At 44.9% G+C, this 18,095-nt stretch overlaps 1 protein-coding gene across 4 annotated transcripts in view; it reads left to right on the top strand.

The window, feature by feature from the left end:
• KCND3 (potassium voltage-gated channel subfamily D member 3) overlaps window positions 1–18,095 on the top strand; it is a 108,281-nt gene that overhangs the window by 77,535 nt on the left and 12,651 nt on the right. For all 4 annotated transcript variants that reach the window (XM_032203187.1, XM_032203184.1, XM_032203185.1 and 1 more), the window contains exons 3-4: window positions 4,344–4,506; window positions 17,850–17,951. In XM_032203187.1, coding sequence (XP_032059078.1) covers window positions 4,344–4,506; window positions 17,850–17,951 — 265 coding nt within the window. The remainder of the gene's footprint in view (window positions 1–4,343; window positions 4,507–17,849; window positions 17,952–18,095) is intronic.

Below are 18,095 nucleotides of genomic sequence, written 5' to 3'. Positions count from 1 at the left end.
GGCTGTGAACGCTGCACAGAGAAAGGATCATCAGAGATGCTGCTGGGAGTCTATTTTTAGAGTGAGTCATTTGATGAGCTGTTCAGCACCTTATTTATTGCTGTCTCCAGCTGGAGGAGCTAAGCAGTGTCCAGACACCTCTACTGCTAAAACCAGAACTCAGAAGCAGTGACCTCTATTTTCTGTACTGACAGGGAGAAAAACAACAGCACATTAAGTTGTCAAGGCTAATAGCTACTAATTAGGGTGAATGACATACGACCCCTTTTATATCCGAAGTACAAAGAAGGTCCAATACAAATAAATAAAATAAGAAAACTCTACATTCATAGTCTTTTCCAGTCTATAGTGACCATTTAAAGGTAATTTCCCAATGCTTTGTTTAAGGCTTTACTTGCACTTTACATGATGCGTGGGTAAGAGCCTCAGTGATCACAGAGCTTCCTTGGAAGGAAACGTGGCTTTGAAGGGACATTGGGAGAAGAAAACAGAAGAAATAGCAGCCAGGTCATTTTAAGCATGGGATAAATGTGTAGGAACTGCAGAATCACTCTCAGTGCACCGAGCACTGGGGGTACCACGACAGCAAGGGCAGCCCCTCCTAAAGGTCCCTCACCCTCATGCACCCCAGCAGGGGCAGCTCCCCTAGAGCGGGCAGCAAGCAGAACAACAAATCCAGCAACTGAAAACTGCTCAAATCTGTTGCCATCTAACTGGATTCCTGGCAAAATAAATAAGAAATATGTTTATCTCTAGGCATGTTCTGCATCTAACCTAGCCAATTCTCAGCATTTATCCCTGGGCATGCCTGGAGCCACAGGCAGGCTGTTTACTCCAGCTCTCTGTACAACCACCTCGCATTAGTAAAATTTGTAACGGAGCGGCACTGCTGGGTGCTGGGGACATTCAGCATGTGGGGCAGTTAGGGCTCTGAGGAACTTGATGCCTCATCTCACCAAGCAGGCGAGGAGTAAATAACCAAGTGCCATTTCATCAAGGGGGAGCTGAGGTCCCAAAAGCTGAAATGACTTCCTAAAGGTCACAGGAAAATGTACTGAATTTGCAGCCCCTGTTGTTTGCATCACAGGCTCTAACATCCTGTTAGGCCCTCTGAATGTTAATCATTTCCTAACTCTTTTATCTTCTTACTGCTCTAATGAGCTTATTGATGAATTGCTTAAAATGCACCTTCTGTAGCAGAAATTTTTTAGGTGACAAGTTGCCTTGTACTAAACAAATTAATAGGCAAGCTGGGTTCTCTCATTCCATTTTAAAAAACGTTGGTTTTAAAATGCTCAATTAGTACTAACTGAAATACAATATTTGAGATTATTTGGCACTATATCTGTTATAAATATGCCACGTGGCCATTAGCACTTGTGGTAGCATTCAGGACAAAAATAAATTGTCACCCCAGCATTTAACACTGCAGCAGCCACTGCTCCAAGCTCCCCAAGCCACTGTGCCTGGAGCCATCCTGCACCGTGCTCCTTCCCCACTGCTAAAATGCAATTCAGGTCTGAACATTGCCAGTTTTGTATTCCTCCCTGCTCTTCTTGCTTATCGTAAGACATCCAGGAGGCAGGGGTACACAGAACAATCTGTCCTGCAGCTTTCTGAGTAATGCCCATGCTCTGCACTGACCCACATACCCCAGGGGCACACACCTGGAGGTAACCCTGGTCCTTAGAAGTCTGAATGGATTTTTCTTTTTAAGAATAGGTCATCTAAAAATAGCCCAAGTTCCCCAGAAGCATAGCTGGATTTTACTCTGAGCACAAAGCCAAGACACTTCCAAGTACCACTGACACTTGCACTGCAGGTCAGTAGCCCAGGAAAGGCAGAATCATGGCTGCGAACGCGTGCCGTGCCATGCAGCCCCCAGTGACCAACCCAGCACATCCTCTCCGCAAGTAATTCTGCAGTAGATCCAGAGGAGTCAGTGTCAGAGCGGAGAAATTCTAGGTCTCGTTCCTGCACAGCCTACTCCAGCCAGTGCAAAATTTCCCATCACTGTCTCTTTCCCAACAGTTTTGCAAATAAAGTCCTGCACCTCCCCAGAAAAATCAGTCTCCACACTCCGAGATCCTGCCTGTTTTAAAGCAACTTCTCTGAAGTCCCAAGTAATGAGGTAACTCTCAGTCTGTGTGTAAGAACAAAACTCAACAAGGCAGACCAAGAGGCAGACGCTTCTTATTATACTTCCTCCAAATGCACAGAAGGGCTTTCTCTCCATACTCCAGGTCACTGAGATCATGTTTGAGGCATATGATTAATTTGTCAGCCCTATCGTGTTAAGGGGCAGTAGCAAAAAAAAGTGAGAAAGATTTTTTTAGAACAGTGTTAAATGAGGCAGAAGACCTTGTCACTTAGCAAGAGCTTTTAAACTATCTTTGCATAAAGCAGCAGCAGCTGGGAAGTTAACAGACGTAAATAGCACGGCATCGATTTGCAGCACACTGAGCGCGAGTGCGCACAGGGCAGGTGAGCACAGGAGAAGGATTCTGCTTGGAATAATTAAGCATTAGCTAGTGATGTCTGAAAAATAAAACCTCAGCTATAAATCACTTTAATTTTCGGTATTTGCTCCATCAAACACCAGAATACCCCAAAGAAAAGCATGGAAATCCCAAACGCCATCTGATAGCAACCAGAAGCCTTCCAGATCTCAAGCTCCCTGAAACAAGGGACATCCTCCTCAGGCCCAGACTTCAGCATCATTTCCCTGTCCTCTACAACATTTCAGCAGGCTGCAGTGCCTAGGTCCTCCCTTCCACTCCTGGCTGTGACCAGATCAGACAAACCTGCTTGCAGTGGGATTTTGCCTGACCTCCTGAGCCCCAAAGGTGCTTTGGGAATTCCTGTACTCCAGAGGCTTGCACACAGCCAGTTTGGTGTCAACCCCTCTAAAAAACACACAGACACACGCACAAAAACAAACAAAAAAACCTGTTATTTGGCCATTTGCTTTTCCCTTTCCTCCAGCTGAAAATCACTTCCCTGAATTCGGATGTTAATACACCCTTGCACACAAGCACGCAATAACTGGCTCCCTGAAACAATTCCTGGAAATTCAGGCAGCGGCTGCGCTAATCGTGCTCCTACCATACTCTGAGGGCATTAGCTACAAACGAGCTCTTTGTTACATGATCAGAACGCAGCACAGCCCACCTCCAGCTTTCTGGATGGGTTTTTATTTGCCTATCAACCATGTGCAGAAGAAAGCATTGAAGTCGCTTCAAGAGGGTAAACGGCAGGGGAGAACGAGCCTCCTGCGGAGGTTTCCTCTGCATCTGCTGAAGGCAGGGCAGCAACGTTTGCACTGCCAGCAGCTGCTGCCCGACTGGGTATCAGAGGCTGTGCTGCGAGACGGGAGAGCTGTCAGCAACGGCGCGGTCGGTTAGAATTAAGAGGTCCCATCACCTGGCATAAAACACGGGGATTGTGTCAGGCCAAACTGTAAATCAAAATGCAAAATCCCAGTTACCTTCACTGTAACACAGCGTTATGGAACAAGTGCCACACTCGCTCCTATTGCACTGCCGAGTGGCCATAAGCACATCGGTTACCTTTACAGAAGGAAATGTTAAAGCTTAAGTATAAAACCACTACAAAGGGCTTTTGCAATTTGCAGAGTGAAAACATAGACAGAAAAAAAAGCACTCAGAGCAGTGATTTATCATGTGCAACCTAAAAAACCTAAGCCAGCAGGATCTCCCATCTGCAGAAAATGGATTATTTCATCTCCGATTCTGCCGGTATTATTTAACATACATATTACAATAGTTAATGAAAAGATTGCTGGGTCAGCCTCAGTGCAGAAGTTTGTCTTAACATTTTTCAGCTGGACTCACTCCTGAGAATTCATTCATTACCGAATGCAGACTTTATTGCACCCCATATTTCTGAATGCATAGATGGCGAGGAAACTGCCGCGTCTTTAAACACAAGCGTCAGTCAGTCCTCATTTGCACCTCGATACAAGGGAATGAAAATACATGAACTGGTCACAAGCAGACGTACACGCAGACAAACTTTGTTAGAGCTCATTGACATGGAGAGGTAGGTGCTGAATGAGCGAGGGCATGAATTTAACATGCTGAGCCACTGCCTGGGCTGGCACAGGCATTCTGCAGCCAGGGCACCCTTCTTTGGTGTAGCTCAATCCATTGCCAGAACGTGGTGTAAATCCACAGGACGTGTTGCTTGTATGGCAGGTTTCTGTTTTATTGTCTCACCTGGACACCCACGCTGCTGCTTGCTCAGAGAACCTGAACAGGCTTTTGGTGCCACCGCACTGGTCTGAAGGAGGGGCTTCCCCTTTTTTGTTCTTTCCCCTCTAGTTATGGTGACATGGTGCCCAAGACAATTGCCGGGAAGATATTTGGCTCCATTTGCTCCCTGAGCGGGGTGCTGGTCATTGCTCTGCCCGTTCCGGTCATTGTCTCCAACTTCAGCCGAATTTACCACCAGAACCAGCGGGCCGACAAGAGGAGAGCGCAGAAGGTAAGCCGAAACCCACACCCCAGCACAAGCTGGGTACTGGACATGCTACACATCGTAGGGCCATAAAGGGTGGTTTATAGACCAGGATATCTGATCCAAGCATCCCCCTCCCACCAATATCACCCACTAAAGTATAAAAAATAAATTATCACCACCTGAACATGGACTTGAACCCTGGACTCTCGTTGTCAGAAGCAATACGGCTTTTATTGCTCACTCTGTCACAGACGTGAGAAACAAATACGTACATATAGAGGCACCCTAAGCGCCCCCTAAGTCACTAAAGGGAGCTGTTGATATTTCTGGCTGTCTGGTTCCTGCTGCCTCTCTGCCCTGGAGGTTTGAAGACACACACCCAGAAACACATAGTTATCAGCTACACACACCCCTAACATAGAAAAAATACACTGAGAATACAAAAAAAAAAACAAGCAAACAAAACCCTACAACCTGGAAATGCTAGGGGATTACCGGATATTCTGTTTTTACCAGTATAAACCTACTGATTCACTCAAAGTATGACAGATTATTATAACTCCATTTCAGCCTGCTAAATTACAACAAAACCAGAATCAGGTTTTTACAATAACTGTACGCTAAAGGTTTGGTTTAGTTCTCCCGATGGAATTCTGTCTGCCAGAAATTCAAGACCCAGGGGATCTGCTGGCGAACAGTAGCAGCAAGATGTGCCATTTCTGCTGGGGGCAAGCAGCTGGGTCCTGCCTACTGCTCGCATCTCAGGGAGCTGACAGCAGAGCGCTGAGATACAAGACCTACAAAACCACAACATCTGGCAGGCAAAGCACATAAGCAGAGTAACAGAGAGGCAGAATCGCACAGGAATGAATTACAGGCTCCGTAAATCGGTGCTGGGATTTACATTTATATCTGCATTAGGTTTGGCATTATCACTTAGAAGAGGAAGAAATCCAAACTCCAGATCAGGGCAAAGCCACACTGGGGAGTGTGTTTGGAAGCTTCCATCTCTGCCCTGAGTCCTTTCTGTTGAGGACCACCAGATGTTTCATCACACTGTCTTCTCTCCCTCATGCACAGAGAAATGCTCTGTGAATTTGTAAAGCTGCTTCCTGGGTCGTAGCTTCTGTGCTTCCAGTCTCCAGCTGCGTCAGCCTCCTACCTTTCAGCAGCACTTACATCCACTTTAAATTAAACAAAATCTCTTTCACTGAACAGTGTGCACGCAGACAGCACCCTTTATCGGGATGTTGGCTGCAGAAATGTAACCTGGCAGGTAACAAACAGGACAGCATTACGAGCATTACAACAACCTTTTACTACTTCAGTGTTAACAGCTAATTTAGCTTTGCATCACTGGAAGACAGGTGAACTCTCCATTCCGTCTGTATTTAAAAGTATAAATCCTGAACCTTAGAGAACAACACAACCAGCAACAAAACCTCAGCCCATTAACAACTGATTTCTTCGTACGGTGAACTTACAGGTCAATGCAGTAACTGCTAAGCAGCTATAAGGACAAATGCTCCTCGGCAGTTAGCAACACATTTTGTGTTTTCAAACGTATGAATTTTTATTATATTATATATTATATAATAATATATATAAAAGAAAAACAAACAACAGAAAAGAGACCCCAATTGCTCCCATTCAAAACTCTTAAATATTGCCTAAAAGAAGCGTTTCTAAAAAGAAACATGCACATAGAAGTTCATTAAGGGGCCAGTGCACAACAGCCCAGTTACATAAGTGAAGACTAAGAGAAAGCACTTGTTCTACTGAACCAGTACGTAAATATGCTGAGACACAGAGCTTGCTTTAGAGTACAGCCCAGGCAGATAAATGGGCAAGACAAATAACCAAACAGGACTTGTGCGTAGCCACAGATGACAATACAAAGAAGCTCCAGAGCTGACTCCAGATCAGTGCTTGTGGCTGACGCTGTCCCGGGCAGACAGAATACCAAAGGTTTTTGTTCTGATTCATTTTTTCCTTTATTGTTGGACTGCAGTGCACCTGGTGGCAAGGAAACGTGCCACCGCCACCTTTGATGCCAATATGATTGACTGCAGCTTTTATAAGGTCTGCTGTATTGACACATAGTGTATGATTTCTCCCCATTTGAATTTCTAATTCCCTTGATATTGGATGAATTTCTGGGCTAAGAAAGTTTTCTCAAGTCAAAAGTGTGAGTAATTTGCACATGATCATCACTGCATGAATACTAAGGAGAGCAAGAGAGACAGAAGCACACTGATGACAGTGATGCCGCGATGTCTCTCTGGAGATGGTCAGGATGGGCACAGAGAGGGTCTGTGTTGGAACAAGTCCGTTACCAGCATCACCCTCCAGAGGACTCAGTTTCTTCTTCAGCCATAAGAAAATTTTAGTAATAGAACTCTGTTCCCATCTAATTAAAGATACAAAGACATTTACTTGGCTTTTTCAAGAAGGCTGGAGAAAGCTCTTTGCACCTTCTCAGCCCTTGAATACGCCCACCAACAGCATCTCTGTGAGCAGAGTTAGGAGACACCGCTTGGAAGAAATAACACAGACATCTTCCTAAGGTTCTAGGGTGCTAAATAAATTCTTCTTCTCTTTTAGTTGAGGAGTAAATAATTTTAGGGTGTTATGATGAGTGCTTTAGAACTTCAGTTTCTTCCAAGAATCGTACCTGTTACAACATCAGGTACATTTGAAGAGTAGGTTACGGATCAGGTTTATTATTTTGTTCATAACTCATACTGAGGAAAAGGCATTTAAATAGCATGAGTAAAATACAAGGGGGGTTGTTACCACCAGCACCTATTCTTCTACTAACTGAGGAAAAGTGTTCCTAAAAGAAAGAAAGGGAGGGGGAAAAAAGGGGAGAACAACAAGGAAAGAAAAAATAAAAAAACAACCACCACTGGTGCTTTAATCACCTCAGAGATAAATTATTCCTTGCCAAACCTGCAGTGCAAGAGAATTAATTACAAGAAGATCTGGTAATCTTAATTTATTGTGCTGTGTCATCAAATTTTGTCCTCTGGCACACAGCAAGGACCAGGTCACTCTGAATGGAGGATGAATTGATCATTTCTGACACGGCTCATTTTGGCAAAATTGTTTTTTGGTTGCTCCCCTCCACCCCCGAAAGACTTTTTTTCTTTTTGACTGATGTGCTAAGAATAGACCTTCCTGACATTGAAACGATGCTGTTCTTTACTGAATGTCACAGTCTCTGGGTTTAAAGGAGAACTTGACACTTAAAAGGCTTGACAATTGAACGACTTTGTAATTCACGTATTGCTGGAGTCCCTCTTGCCGCTCAGCCTGCAGTTCAGATGCAACATGAAGAAGCAGACAAGTATCAGAGCTGGCTTGAGCACAGCTCCCACTTTGCAGCCCTAGGAAGGAGGAGCAGAGGCAGCGAGGAGCAGCTGCTGAGCATGCTGCTCCTTTGACAGCAAAACACTTCGTTGTTTACAAGTTAGCCACTGCAAACACGACCCCAAGCCACAATGCTGTTCCCACCTGAGTGAGGTAGTAGAAAAATGCACGGCTGAGGCTGCCAGATAATGTAATAGACACGGCCTTGGAGCTTGGTGCAGCCAGGTCCCAGAAGAGCACGCTGCTCTCCCATGGTTTACATGGACGATCTGCACTCTCCCAGGGAAGAGCCAACCACCCATGTTTAGGATAGGAAAGGTCCACCCAGGACAAATGTTTTTGCATAGCAGCTATCACATAAAACCGCAGCACAGGACTGAAAAGTGCAACGTAGGCTATCAAGGAGTGGATGGCACAGCCTAGGTGGAGCAGAGCAGCGGACGCGTTGCCAGGCGGGTGAATTAAAGCACTCAATCACAGAGCTGCTAACAGCAGGAGACAGCAACGAGGCGGGGAGGGAGAAGCCACATCTTCAGATGGAAGTCGCCGAGAGGAAATAGATGGAGGAAGGTTATTCCAGACCACAAGGACTGCTGGCGAGGTGGCTGCACACAGGCAGCTGCGACTGCGGGCGGACGAAGAGGTAACTATGGAGATGCTGAAAAGGGGCTTAAGCCAAAAGGAAGAGTAAGGACGCAAATATCTTTCTGATTGTTCCATAAGAGGCACGCTAGAAACAGCCTGTTCCAGACCCAGCCGTCACTCCCAGAGGCATGGAAAACAGGACTGCAGTCAGCAGAGCTGCTGGAGAGGGAAGATGGTGACGAAGAGAATGCTTAATGCTGGATTTATGTCATCGTCTTACCCATGAGAAAGGCGGCCCACACACCTGTCAATAACAAGGCCATTATAATAATTGATTTTCTACAGAGCAGGGGAGTCAGCTTTGAAATGTTCTGTTTTTCAGCTGACACCCTAAATTTTGGAGGTGGGTTAGCGAACTTCAAAGCGTGGAACAGAACGGCCAGAAAAAGTGACTCGAGCAGAGCTGAGCTGTCTAAGGAGAGCTCAGCGACAGAACATGACTCAGTTCCCAGCAGGGGATGGGGTTGGGAACTTGAGGAGAGAGAGAAACAATAAGGTTAAAACTGGAGCTGGCTGACATTTAAAAAACATGTTTTTTTCAACCACAATGAATCTGGGTGGAATATGTTTTTGTTGTTGTTGATAGTTAACAGTTTCTGACAGGGAGAAGAGATTTTTTACTTTTATTTTTAAAGAAGAAACTTCAGTTTTTCTGGAGTAGGTACCTCTTCCTCCTCTTTGTCCTGTTTGCCACATTCCATAATACAAATCAGGGAAAAGAAACCAACCAAACAGGGATCCGTCCTCTTCTCCTTCATACCACCCACAAAAGCAAGTGGCATCCTCCACCAGTTCAGCTAGTTCAAAGTCCCTGGCTCCCAAACTACATCAAACTACCAGATGTCTGCAGTCCATCACGTCCCAGTCCTGACCAGGTAGTGCCCGTAGTGCTTAAGAACCTGACCGATCCCCCCCAGAGGGCTCCGTGGCTGCTCCAGGACTGTGGTGCCTCCTCTCCCCACCTGCTGGAAGGCCGGGCTGGGGGCTGTGTCCAGATGGCTCGTTACGTAGCACAGTTAGTAGGATTTGTAGTGGCTGATGTTGCCGGCTTCATCCCAGATGTCTAAATAAATGCTATCTGAAATTGCCTCATCTAGGAGACCTGCGTTCAAAACGTTCTGCCAAAAGCCTTGGGAAGCTCCGTCCCACTTTGGAACAGGCTTCTAGAGATCAGACTCTTTGCTGTTACCTCTGCTAACCAGTTGTTTTGCCACTGTGCCTCAGCAATGCAGAACCAAGTGGGCTGGTGCTGTTCAGCTTCTGTGCAGCTCCCAGTCTGTGTGCTGAACGCCACAGCCTTGTGCCAGTGCACCTCCAACGCGTAGTTATGTCCAGAATAAGCACCATGGATATATCCACTGGGTCAGGAAAAAAACATCGCTTAAATCAGGTAAAAGTGGCAGTAAAGCTTGCTGCTGTAACTGATTGGTACCCTGCCAGTGATTAGCAAGTGAGGAGCAGCATTTGTCCTGATAGATGTGGTGCTGGGAGGGCAGTCCCCTCCCCACGTGTGTCAGACAGGTGGGAAAACCCTGCAGCCTCCTAGCACATCGCCCAAGGGCCTCTGCAGAAATTTTCTGCAACCATTCCCAACCGTCCCACATGGCCCAACGCAAAAAGTCCCAAATCCCATTATTGCACTCCTCCCACTCCACCCCGCAGCCATGGTCTGCAAAGTCTGACTCAGAGCAAGTCTTTGTTGTTTAGAGGTCAGGAAAATCCAATCAAGCAGTACGTGCGGACAACTTCAGCATCGGATCAGGCTCTAAACCTGCACAAGGCAGGCCCTCTCCAGGCACAAACAGGAGCCTGCCACCCTCCTGTCTCCCCACTACAGCCACTGTCGTTGTGACCAACACGGATGTTGCAGCACCGTCACCCTTCCGTGCTCCCCTCTCTGTGATTCAGGTGTTCTCAAGCATAAAACTGGGATAAATCCGCTTCTTTCCTGGCTCAGTGGCTTCTTGTAGAGTTAGTTCACGCACAAGGTTATAAACTGAAACCATCCTGTGGTAATACTGTTTATATGTGGTTTTACATTTCTATCTCTGAGCTGTCACACTGGTGATTCTCTCTGAGCGAGGCAGCGGAGCGGCAGCACGCGGTTCCCTGCCCAGCCATGGGGAAGCAGCGCGGTGAGGGCTGCCAGAGCAGGGAACAGAGAGCGTGCGTGCAGCTTACTGACATTTTTCAAAAAATATATCTTTTTGCGGAAATCACAGTCTGCCTGCAAGTACTCTGCAGGAAGAAAAAGGAGTTCGATTTCCCAGACAAATTGCTCCTGAGGAAATAGTTTTTCTCCTCGTTGTCACAGCCGAGCAGAACTCTTCTGTTTACTATGCAGACCGGTGCCTGGTGGCAATTTGAGCCACCTGTTCTCTGGGTAAGCGCAGCCATTTAGCCCGAACTCAGCACTAACTCCAAACAAATACAATAATAAGGAGCAATTCTACACATTGTCCACCAGCTCCAGCACCCAGCCGCCAGCCAGCCCATTTCTGTCCACATATGAAACATCAGCTTCGTTAGCAACTGAGTCAGGACAATTAGGAGCCATTCTAGCAGGAACGTGCAACGACGCTGGAATGCAAACCAAGGCCAGGGAAGCGAGTAACCATGACAACTCCACAGCTTTCTGCTGACAGCCCAGGGAGCGCTGCAGCACCCGATATAGCACGAGAAGCAGGTTTCTCCCTCAATATTTGCCAAAGCGAGGCATGCAGCCAATGTTTTGTGGCTGTCGTAGAGATGCGAGCTGTGACACACATTTTTCTTTAAGCCTCCACTCATCAAATACGACCAGGGGATGGGGTTCTGACGGGCCTTTCTTTTCCAAAAGCCGGCTGCAAGAGGCTTGTCCCCAGGGACCTCAGAAACAGGAGGAACAACTAAGAGCAGATTCAGTACGAAAGCCAATTGCACTGCACAACTTTATTGTCATCTGATGACTTCGGAGTCATTTTCCTTTGCCAGCCAGCAACACTTCTCTCAATTACTGCTGAGAGCCTGAAGTACGGAGCAGTGACATGGAGCACAGCTCCTGCCCTTACCCAGGCTGGAGCTGCCCAAACTCACGCAAGGAAAGCCTAACACCGGCCACTCCACTTGCTGCCCATGGGTACCTGCGCTTCAGAGCCAAGTGCTCTAATTGCTAATGAGTCAGCAACAAAGCAGGAAAACAGCCCCGCTGCCTCCTCATCCCCTGCTGCTTCATTCCACTGGGAGCTGTACAGGTTTAGGTAGTTCTCCCAAGTTTCATACGAAGGTTTGTGATTGTTTTTCTCCTCCTGTTTTCTCTGTCTTCCCATGGAAGGTGTGAGAAGCACTACATGAAGTGATGGCCTCCATTTTTTGTAGCTAATCACAAGCCTCCACACCATTAATTACTGTTCATATATCAGGCCTAGTAAATTGGCATCTGACACTAGATTAAATTCTGTTAATTTCTCCATCCCCTGAATAGTTTATAGCTATTAATTAGGGGTGTGAGCTGTGTGAAGGATGTTATAACAAGTGAGATCTGGAGACAGACAGACAAATCCCAGGCAGATATTCATCATACTTTGCTTTCTCTGAAACCAAGAACCTCTATAACAACAGAGAACAGCAAGCTCTCCATCAATGATGCAGGAAAACATGAGGCTTTTTTCTTGAGAAGATGCTTATTAATGTTTCTAAACAAATTCCAACACCCTAGCTTAAACCCCATGACATTTCACTTCCAACTCTAATGAACTATAACATATTCCCAGAACACTGCAACTGCACCTCTTTGACCATGCATCCCTGGAGTGACTTTAACTCGAGCTCCGAGATCTATTATAGTGGTAAGAAGACAAAAGCATATGCAGTGTTGTTGTTTGTGCGTGTTTTTTTTTGTTTTTGTTTTTCTTTTCAATTACCATATTAATAGGAAAGCTTAAGAAGTGAAGGGAGCTAACTTTGTCAACTGGACTAGCAGTTCTTACAGAGATCAGGGTCTGAATACAACCCTCACTGGGTAGATGGCTGGGTAGCTGGGGAAAAACAAGAGAAATATGCAGGGCATCTATAGAGGATGGAAATAGGAAATGACCTTGCAAAAAGCTTACTTTTTAAGTGTCAAGCAAAGGAATAAAGTGAGAATTATCAAACTCCAGGAAAAATGAAGCTTATTCTGTTCTTTGCAGTAGAATGAATAAGCAGCAAACACCAGAAAGGGAATGGTCTACGTAAAAAGAAAACGTCAATACAATGGCAACTGAGTAAAGCTGGAGATAAATACATGCAGGCAAGAAATCAGAAGCTATTTTCTAAACAGAAGAATGAGGTTCTAAAGTAGATGCCCAACAGGAGTATGAGCTTCACTAATTTTAAGCCAGAGCTTGTTAGGTTTGCAGCAGGTGAGAACTGGCTTCGGTGCTCCAGAGACTTCCTGACAGTCTTGCATTTCCCAATTTGAGTTTTGTGTATTATGACTCTTTTCAAAGTTCTGTTTCATCAGCGAGGATATCTATGACTAGTAGAGAAGTTGAGATCCATTAAACTCCATATTCTGTGCATTGTTCTATAAATAGATTGAACATCATGTTCTTCAGTGTTGGAAAAGATTAAACGATATAGTGCATTTGAAATGATGTTCTGTTGCTTTAATGGTGCCAAGGGTAAGGTACGATTAAAAGGAGAGCCACAGAGGAGGGGAGGGGAATCTTTCATCTCTGGAAAGTAATGAAGAGGCCCAAAATAAGATCAAGGTCTGACTCTAAGTGGTTCTATCAAATTATATAGGAATATAATGAGTTCTACACAGTCTAATTTTCATATGCAGCTCTACAATATCTCCCCCAAAGCAAAAGCAACAGAATATTTAAACTTGGCTCAAAAGCTGCTTAATGTAAAGAATTGAGAGGAAGGGAAGTCCAAATGCGCATACTTCGTTTCTCAGAAAGGTTAAAATGACAGAAAGATGATCTGCAGAAACTGACTTTTCTAATTCTGCTGTAACTCCATCGCCTATTGCAATAGCCAGATGGAGCCAGGGTTAGCAGAATAACAACCAGTACTTATTATATGGGCCATTTGCTTTTTAAACAGCTATTATTTCGCTCACTGTTCAAACGCATGTAATAACCCCGAGTCCTAATTTGGCAGTCCAGCCTGTTTCCAAGCTTTGTTAAAGATGGCATATCAGCTTCTCGGAGCCATAAGTAGGACAGATGAGTGTCGCATGATTATATTGAGGAAAGCACTCCACAAGCAGTAGATTCATTTAATTTCTTGTCTGCTCTAGACAGTATTTTTTTTATTATTTTTTTATTTTTTAAAAGAAGAATTTTCTGTTTTCTGCTTGCAAAGGAAGACTACCCCAACAGACCAGGGGAGCTAAGCTGTTTTCCACCAGATGAAGATTGAATTCATCCCTTTTCTAAGTTATACATGTGTATTGAATTACCACTCAGGAGTACAAATTGAAGTCTTTGCTGAATTCTTTTTTTTTTGACTCTAATTTTATTATAAAATTCAAAGACAAGATCATTTCAAGTGCAAACTCAAACTAGCATCCGATGCAGACAAATGCACGAAGAAGGAGAAAAAGAAGAGCATTTACTGAATGGCTCTGATATTGTACCCTAGAAATAAAAATCAGATCAAAAGTATTCCGTTGATTACTTTTGAGAGAAGCTTCACGTCAGCAGTAAAAGACCAGTGGTGTACACGTACTGCACCCCTGGACTCAATGCAGCAGTCACCAACAGGACTGCTCAGATTCAAACTAATTGCTTGGGAGATAAAATGTGAGGCACTATTAAATATCCAATGTAGCTGCATTTTCTGCCAGAAATGCTCTTCATGTGGTTTTAGCAGATAAAGTTGGGTAGGAGGAATAATGCTAATAACAGCTCCAGCCCAAAGAGGGAGCAGGAGGGGGCACAGGACCCGCACATCCAGTACCTGACATACACGTGCTCCAGCCCATCTCCTTGAGCAAAGGCACAGAAGATCTGGGAAGCTGAAGATGTCTGGCAAATATGAAATTATGTCATAGATTGTAACTTAATAGTTTATGATACCACATAAATCAAGAGCGAACATTATCTCCATAAGAACTAGATGAAAATCATTAATAAATAATAATTAGCTGTTTCCTGGGCCTGCCATCTGGTAAGCATTTTTCCTAGCCTGCAACTCCTGCTTCTTTCCCTTCTCCAACGCAGCTGAACAGTGAAGGCATGCTATTCTATTTCTCCTTTGCCAGCCCCTTTGGATAATGCAGGTACCCAGGATGCTGTCGGCCCCTTACATCATCCTCACCACCTATCTCAGCACTCTACACGTGCAGGGCTCCGCTGCCATTCTGCTTATTCAGTCTCCAGTTTCTTAAAAAGCAGCAAGGAGCCAGAAGTTATTGAGCCCTGCCTTCCACCCTGCTCTCAGAAACACGTGGGCACTAAGATAACCAAATTAATCATTCCAACCTGTAAGTGGCTGTCATTAGTATTATTATTTTCATCATATAAATTATCTTCCAGATTAGGTCATATGCATTTTGAGATCCTGTGGTTTCCTAGCAACTCCTCTTACCACTCCACATGCAGACACAGTGTGCCGTTTTCTTTCCTTTTTTAGACTCTCTGTGCAGGGGTTATATTCAGTAACAGTGATCTCAGGCCTGGCCCTAATGACCTTTAGTCTGCCACATTTGTGGGACGAGATGCAGAAGACAGCTATCCCCTCCAAAGACATTTGCTGCAGATGGTCAAAAACCCATGGTCCTGCACTTGGCTTTCTCCTGTCCTGCAAAGCAGAAGTACTGAGGCATGCAAACAGAGCTGAAATAACAAAAGCATCCCCACAAGCGTTACAAACTGGCAGAAACCTCCACTGCAATGCCAGGGGAGAGCTGCTGTGCTGCTCTCAGGTGTGATTAAAGTACTGCATCCTGCAGAAACACAAAACACCTACCTAGACATCTTGTGAAGCTCACACAACTTGATAGACGTGCTTTCTAAATAATGCACATTTACACATAAACATATTTTTACATAAAAACCGTGAACCATAGCTTTAGAGTTGTTTCTAGTCCAACTTGGGAAATTATCTTGAGGGCCAAACCAATTTTAGGCACCTATTTTAATTAACTTCTCTAGCTGACTTAATCAAGATATCTACCAAATTTAATCATGATGGGGGCACAGAGTTAGGTGATGTGACTATCCTAGACAGCCTTTTGTGTAAGGAAAATAGGATTAATTTCTGCCCTGCCCCACTGACATTTTTTAAAATAACAACGTCTGTTCTAAACTACAAAAGCTATGGGGTTTAATTATTAAGATAGCTAGTGGCCCTGTTTCAAAAGAGAAAAGAGAACAGACCTCAGAAACGAACCATCTCCAGTCCATGTGGAGTACAGCTATTAATATTTGATCTCCTGCTAGCCTGAAGGCAAAGGGAATAATGTTCATTACAAGAGCCTAAGACTGAATCCACTTTAACAATTGACTGAACCGACGATGATAGCAACTGAACTTTTCCTGCTGTATGTGAGGTGGGTAGGTTGAGGGACTCACACACTTCCTGCAGCAAAAGGAGCTGATGTTCTGTCAGGCACAGAAAGGAAAAGGAAGGAAAAAGTCTTCTGTGGTTGCCAGAGCCTCACTGTAAAGACCATCACTGGATCCACCATCCAGCCCTGATTACAGAAGAGAGAAGATCATTGTGGATAGCAACAGACACACATGACAATGTAACTAACAGGGAGAAAGTACCACGTAATTAAGAAAAGGACCAGTCTTTGACACCTTATTCCCACTCCCTCCCCTAAGTCATCTGCAGGTTCACTCAGGAGTTACACCAGTGTCAGTAAACATCATGGAGCACAGGCTGAGACTTGGCTGTCACCTGCAACTCCTAGCTTCTAGTCTGATTTTTTTTTGCTCTGGGTTCCAGTCTGAGACCAGTCCCTATTTAGGTCCTAGAGCAAGAGAAGTTTGCAAAGACCTCAGAAAAAATGAAGATCAAATTTCATATTCTTGTTGCATCTTCAGTATAGAGTAATTTTCATCAGATTTCACGCTCATATACTTGGAGTATTAACATTAAAATGGGACAATGAAATCTAGGTGAAATCTAGAAAAGAAATTCAATTTTGGATGCCCCCATTTTGGGGTGCCAAAAAGCATGTCTATTTTTCAGGCTGTTCATAGTCTGTGACTCCTAATTAAGGCTGCAAAGCACCATCCTGTGCGTGTTGTTTTCTAAGAAATTGCCTGTTTAAGCGGAAGCTCTTTAAGGTTAAACAAATCTTTCAAATATTGAGGGCCAGAGTCACTCATGCATGTGCAGTAATAGAGCTCCTAGAATTATTACACTCTCTGGACCCACTGCAGATATTTGCCTCTTGGCTTTACTGTTCATACAGTGTATACCCATTAGCACCTCTAATTAGAAAGGAAAATCACGAGTTCCATGTTATTTAAAAGATTATGCAGCATTTTAAAATACAGCACAATGTAATTATTTTTAATAGCCACAGCTATTTCATGTATTTACTTTTAATGGTGTTTGAGTCATAAATTAACAGGAGAAAAGAAAAAGGCAAATCAGCACTTGACAGAGAAGCAGGCAACATTTGAAAAGACTAACTGGAAAGCTAAAAAACCTGTGTGATCAAAAGAGAAGAGGGCCTTATTAGTTTTTCTTGCTTGCTTTGTTCCAGGCTGCTTTTTATCATTTAACTTGTTCCTCTACATGTCAAGAAGGTCAGGGATAAATAAAAATGAGAAGAGTGTTGATGCAGAATGACTTCTGTCATTCTCCACAGAGATGCATGTTTCGGGACAAACAGTCCTATGTTGTCAGACACCACAGCTAACGAACTAACGTCGCCAGCGCAGAGGACAAAAGGAACACATAAGGTGCCTTTGTTTACCTCAGGATGAGGAACGTAGACTTTTCATTAGTGTTTCCTAATGAACCAAGGATCTTTGCTACTTGACTGGTAAGTGAGCACGTTACCAAACATCTCCCAGCTCCGCTCCCTCAGAACGCCTCTCAGCAGCATCTCCACCACCACCGGGTACCAGGTGTCAGTGTGTTTGCTGCAGGAACTTGTTTCTTATCTCTGGAAAGACCACTAACACTGTGTCAGCTGTGTTCTTCAGATCTATGTGCTCATCTGGGCCCTGGAGACAGCCCTGTGCTTGCTGTTCTCTCCAGCAGCCTTGTCCTGCCCACACACCCCCTGCATTTCATCCCCGGGTTTTTTCAGGTACAGTGAGATCCTGACATTGCCTTTGTCCTGGTACAGACAGCACAGGCCTGACCGCTTGGTGTGCCAAAGTATAAATCCAGCTTATTTGTCTCCTTCACAGAAAGCCCGGCTCGCGAGGATTCGAGTGGCCAAAACGGGCAGCTCCAACGCCTACCTGCACAGCAAGCGCAACGGCCTCCTGAACGAAGCCCTCGAGCTGACGGTGAGTGCAGACAAAACGCCTCCATCTGTGAGTTTGGGCAGCTCCCTGCTCCCACCCATCCCTGGGCTCCTTCCCCTTCCCTCCCCATTGCCACCCGCATCGCTGGCCCTGCGGCACAGCAGCCTCCCTGGAGGGCTGTACCTG

Source organism: Aythya fuligula, chromosome 25 (assembly GCF_009819795.1).
Source record: "Aythya fuligula isolate bAytFul2 chromosome 25, bAytFul2.pri, whole genome shotgun sequence".
Lineage (NCBI taxonomy): Eukaryota > Metazoa > Chordata > Aves > Anseriformes > Anatidae > Aythya > Aythya fuligula.
The sequence above is the reverse complement of the archived record's forward strand: the minus strand, read 5'-3'. Positions and strand labels throughout refer to the sequence as shown.